This window comes from Chanodichthys erythropterus, chromosome 24 (assembly GCF_024489055.1).
Source record: "Chanodichthys erythropterus isolate Z2021 chromosome 24, ASM2448905v1, whole genome shotgun sequence".
NCBI classification, from domain to species: domain Eukaryota; kingdom Metazoa; phylum Chordata; class Actinopteri; order Cypriniformes; family Xenocyprididae; genus Chanodichthys; species Chanodichthys erythropterus.
The window spans coordinates 23,787,017-23,792,603 of record NC_090244.1 but is presented as its reverse complement, the minus strand read 5'-3'; the positions used below and the strand labels follow the sequence as shown (position 1 = coordinate 23,792,603).

General features: G+C 33.1%; 1 protein-coding gene across 2 annotated transcripts; it reads right to left on the bottom strand.

Moving 5' to 3' along the window:
• Positions 1-1,984: 1,984 nt before the first annotated feature.
• On the bottom strand, positions 1,985-4,867 carry LOC137015479 (cytosolic 5'-nucleotidase 1B). Of its 2 annotated transcripts, XM_067380470.1 has the most exons (7): positions 4,806-4,867; positions 4,625-4,664; positions 4,404-4,520; positions 4,190-4,322; positions 2,629-2,751; positions 2,362-2,525; positions 1,985-2,261 (listed from the first exon to the last, which is right to left on the bottom strand). In XM_067380470.1, the coding sequence occupies exons 2-7, from the start codon at positions 4,637-4,639 to the stop codon at positions 1,989-1,991; spliced, it is 825 nt and encodes a 274-aa protein (XP_067236571.1). In that variant the 5' UTR covers positions 4,640-4,664; positions 4,806-4,867; the 3' UTR covers positions 1,985-1,988. The 2 variants fall into 2 exon arrangements, with proteins under 2 accessions (XP_067236571.1, XP_067236570.1); XM_067380469.1 differs by having other exon boundaries at positions 4,625-4,861.
• Positions 4,868-5,587: the final 720 nt, after the last annotated feature.

Below are 5,587 nucleotides of genomic sequence, written 5' to 3'. Positions count from 1 at the left end.
AGATTTTTAAAAACCTCTCCATATATGTTTTTTGCTGAATTATTTTTATTCTTTGCTATTCTTTATGCTCAGCATAAAGGAGAACCATTGGTAAAACTGCATACCATTTTAAATACAAACAAAAGTATTCTGATTTTAATATGTGTATAGTATCATTGCAGTGTCTACTGTTTGAAAGTGGTACCTGAAGCCTTGTCACATAAAAACTATTAGATGAAGGATGAATTACTTTGGAAGTTTATATTTTTGTATTCTCATTTTAATCTCTAAAATGTTTGTATGAATGTGCAACTTTCACATTTGTGTTTACTGTTAATAGAGATCCATCTGAGATTTCAAAACCTGTGATATTTAGGTTTTTTGGTTTTCTTTTTTTACATTTCATACTGTGGTTGATTTTTATGTTTATATCAATCTGTATTAGTATATTACTATGTTGAGCCAAAGACAATCATTTTAGTTGCAATATGTTACTGCATGACAATTTACTTTTGCCAGTGTCATTATTGTTGATATATATACGCATAAATTGTTACTGATGTTGACAAATACAAGTATTATTGCTTGAAATTTACTTTTATTCTTAAAGAGATAGTTGATGAAAATGATAGTTGATGAAATGAAAATTCTTACCCATGTCATTCATTCCAAACTTGCAAGAATTTCTTTCTTCTGTGGAACACATTTTAAAAAATATATCAGTGTTTTGAGAGACTTTTCATTTTGAGTCAACTATCCCTTTAAAGGGTTAGTTCACCCAAAAATGAAAATAATGTCATTTATTACTCACCCTCATGCCGTTCCACACCCGTAAGACCTTCATTAATCTTCAGAATGCAAATTAAGATATTTTTGTTGAACTCCGATGGCTCAGTGAGGCCTGCATAGCCAGCAATGACATTTCCTCTTTCAAGATCTATTAATGTACTAAAAACATGTTTAAATCAGTTCATGTGAGTACAGTGGATCAATATTAATATTATAAAGCGACAAGAATATTTTTGGTGTGCCAAAAAAAAAAACTAAATAACATTCTATAGTGATGGGCCGATTTCAAATCACTGATTCATTGAGCTTCAGAGTGTTATGAATCTTGTGTTGAATCAGCAGTTCAGAGCGCCAAAGATTTCAGCGATCATGATCATGATTCACAATGCTCCGAAGCTTCCTGAAGCAGTGTTTTGAAATCTGCCATCACTATACTATGTAAGTCGTTATTTTGTTTTTTTGGCGCACCAAAAATATTCTCGTTGCTTTATAATATTAATATTGAACCACTGTACTCACATGAATGATTTAAATATGTTTTTAGTACCTTTATGGATCTTGAGAGAGGAAATTCCGAAGATTAACGAAGGTCTTACGGGTGTGGAACAGCATGAGGGTGAGCAATAAATGACATTATTTTCATTTTTGGGTTAACTAACCCTTTAATATTATTATATGTTTCACATAATTTGTTTGAGCCAAAAAATGAAATCACAGGCTGTTTAGCTGAGAGTAGTGCCTTACTGAATTTCAACCAAAGCCATGTTAGGATCAACTTTAATGATGGTGCAAGCATGTTAACTCTGTGAATTAGATTTTGGTATTTTCAGTGTATATATAATATCTATTATCATGTTTTATGCTTAGATTTTGCTTAAATGTTTTCTTGTACTGCATTTGATTTCAGTAGATTTTCGGGATATTTAAACTTGTTTTAAATTGTTTCTGACATTATGTGCTGATTGTCTATTATGTACCATGTATTTTTTTGTAAACAGTTCATATAAACCCCTAAACATCTATATATAGCATCTAGATTCAACACTATTAAACCCAAATCACCTTATATGAATCCTCCTTATTTTACAACATAACCCTTTTGAATAGTAAATGCAAAGTCAAGTGTAACAGCAAGAGAACAGAATTGGCACCTGATTAAAATGAAAAGGAAAGGAAAGGAAAGCAACACTTCTGTGTGTCCAGCCTAGTGCTACCGACTCTCAGGACGGGGCAGAAGAGTCCCTCATGTTGTGAAGGCCACTATCCCACAGTATGTGGGGTTTAACTACAGCCAATATAGGGCTGCAAGGAGCTCCAGCCAGACAATACACCTCGTCCACATCCAGACCCCATTCCCGAAGAGTTTTTATGGCTGTGGCACAGATGTTTCGAGAGCCCCACGTGGTTAAGACACATGTGCAGAGAGGGCTGTTCTCATGCCCAAACCTCCTCCTCATCTGACCGATCAGAACGGCAAACTCCTTCATGCAGATCTGATAACATAAGACTAGGTTAATATGAATAATGTACATTGTTATTTAAAAAAAGATGACGTGTCATCAGTTGTAGAAATACAAATACTCCATAATTTACCTTTGCTGCTTTGAAGGTCTCAATTTGGGTTTCACCGAATCCAAAATCTGTTAGACTATCAAGTGAATCCTCAGAGAAACCAATAACTTCACCTGAGAAAATAACCTTCAGCTGCTTGAGGACATGATGATCAGCCTGATCGTACAGCAAAGCAGCTGGAATTCCTAAACTCAACAAAATGTGCCAACATTAATGTGTTTTAATGCATTCAAAATCAATTTCTTTGAAATAACCTGTTAAACGTTCATGCATCATGAGGTGATCTACCAGTATGCAGAGCTTTATAGACATCATCCCTGTCAGTAGAGATGAACAGTTTAACTTTGTTTGATTGAAGAGTATTCATGAGTTCTTCCTTTTTGCAAAAGTAAAATTTGCCTATTTCCAGACCTGGTGATTGAAAAAAGCAAAGAAATAAGCATATGGGATAAATACGCATCGCCCTTGTTGCTGAAATATTTACACAGGTTACAGATGCCACAATTAGAAAATACACTTACATTACCTAAATTACATAATTGACAGAAAATCCTTAATGTTTGTAATAGTATCTATTCAGTGTGTTATCAAAAGGTGTGCAGTATGACACAGTCATGAGGCTTTGTGCAGAACAGAGTTTGCTGACAATACAGTAAATGTTCTCACTGTACCATATGACTGAATCTAACTAACCCTACCCCTAAACGTACCTATCACAGAAAACGTTCTGCATTTTTACATTTTAGAAAAATATAATTTCATTTGATTTATAAGCTGTTTTCATGGGGACAAAAAAAAAAATCTAGGGCTGCAATGATTAATCGCGATTAATCGTTTGCAAAATAAAAGTCTTTGTTTACGTAATATATATGTGTGTGTTCTGTGTATAATAATTACGTATATATAAATACACACATACAGGTATAAAGTTTAGAAATATATGCATGTTTTATAAATATATATATTTATATACATTTTATATTACATATAAACAAATATTTTATATATAAATATAACATTTTAAATATATACATGAATGTATGTGTATTTATATATACATAATTATTATACACAGAACACACATATATATATTACGTTAACACAGACCTTTATTTTTCAAACGATTAATCGCGATTAATCGTTGCAGCCCTAAAAAAGTCCAAACAAGGTCTAAAATTACTGGTATTACCATCCTTGTTGGGATATTTCGATCACAATGCAATGTTGCAGGACCACACACACTTTGAAAATTGTGGTTATCATTTAAGATAAATTGCATATAATTCATTACATTTGATTATCCATACCCGAAATTGCAAATAGTTTCTACAGAAACTATGCCTATAGAATCAATATCTATAGAAATCTATAGGTGTACCACTGATTAACCATTAAGTTCAGTTGGATTAAATAATAGACAGATGTATTAAACTGAACGAAAAGAGATGCAAATCAAAAGTTTGATAGTAATAGCATTATGAAAGGCAGTTACTGCGAATTAAACATTTATATAGATGAAACACTTATTTTGTGTAGTGAAAAGGATACTTTGTGATTTTGTGTATTGTACTAAAACAATTGAAAATATGCTGAAATGTTTGAAAAAAGTGCACTTTTAATGATCTGTTGTGATATTAGTACTAAGAGTTTTGAAAATGTACACCTTACTTGTGAAAATAGTACCAAAGCGAATAAAAACAAAACTGTAACTGGACTGCAAATAGCAGGGGTGAGTAATATTAAATATTACACATCTTTAAGAGCACCTAAAATGGCCACTTGATGAAAGAGAGAAAAATAGTTTAATTTTATATGTATGTAAGCATCAAATTAACCAAAGTGAACTCACCATAATGCTTTACACTCTCAACTATCTTCATTTTGATTTCTTCTGAACACTCCTTTGCAATGAGAATCACTTCAAAAAGCAAAGATTCAGTCTTGTTCTGGTCCACAAGTCTCTCATTCACTGTTTGCACAGCCTATATTCACAGCAAGCATTTCATAATAAATCTCATCTGAATATGGCCATGATATATCACACCCAATAACGTTATTCCTACCTTAATAAACGTGAATGCTCTGCCTTTGGGTAGTGCGTCTGTGTTTGTGGACGTTGAAATTGATAAGTCAAATAGGTCATTATATTGCAGCGCAATCATAAGAGGACCTGTGCAATTCTGTAGAAACAGATGAGATACAGCCATGAATGAGAGTAAATCAAGCACATTATTAAGTTTTGTTGATTTCTGGAGTTGGTCAGTGTAGTAACTTTTGACTTTACCTTGTTATCCTCCATTCTCTTCAAAATATCCGTCCTTTACCTACATTAACAGATGCGGAAGTGAAATAAATGCTGCGACCGTAACTTTAACAAAAACAAAACAAACCTGCGCCTAATTTAGCATGATATGGACACTACTAAAACACAAAAATTGTGTAATTAAAAAGTGAAATGTGAGTACCATATGCTTCCCGCCAGCTTCACGCTGCAGTGCATTGTAAATAGTGCTGCTGTTCTGTCAACATTCACTTTCAATGTCATCCGCCGCCACCCGGCGCTGTGGAGCGGCACAACATCAGTCTGAACAGCTATTGCTGGAGTATTTTGTTTTTATTAAATATCATCATTAAAAATCTGCATCTGTCCATGCTGTCATATGAACATCCAGTCAGTAATGATACCGATTTAGGTTTTATGAATTGCAAGTACAGAAACTTGCTCTATTTCAAAAGTAAACTTGTATTTCAGTAAGTGAGTCAGATGTTGATTCAGTAACCACACCTATGGATGCAGAGAGTTTATTCTTTGAAGAATTCTTGAGAATGATTCAAACTGGTCTTGCTTTTATGAGTCTTTTGGACCGTTTCAGAAGAGTCGGTTATTCGAGAATCGAACTACGCTTGGCTGTGTACTTTATGTTTTGATCTTAGACAGTAGGCTCTTATTCACAATAATAATAATAATAATAAACATTTGAATTAGAATAATTTGAATAGTCTGGTATCGCCTTATGTATGTTCTTGGGGAAAAAACACAAGGAAATAGTACAGTTTTTCTTGCTACAACTCTGGTATTATAATTTTTTCTTTTTTTTTTTTTTTTTTGGACATTAAAGGATTAGTTCACTTTCCACTAAAAGTTTCCTGATAGTTTACTCATCCCCATGTCATCCAAGATGTCTTTCTTTCTTCAGTCGAAAAGAAATTAAGGTTTTTGATGAAAACATTCCTGGATTTTTCTCCA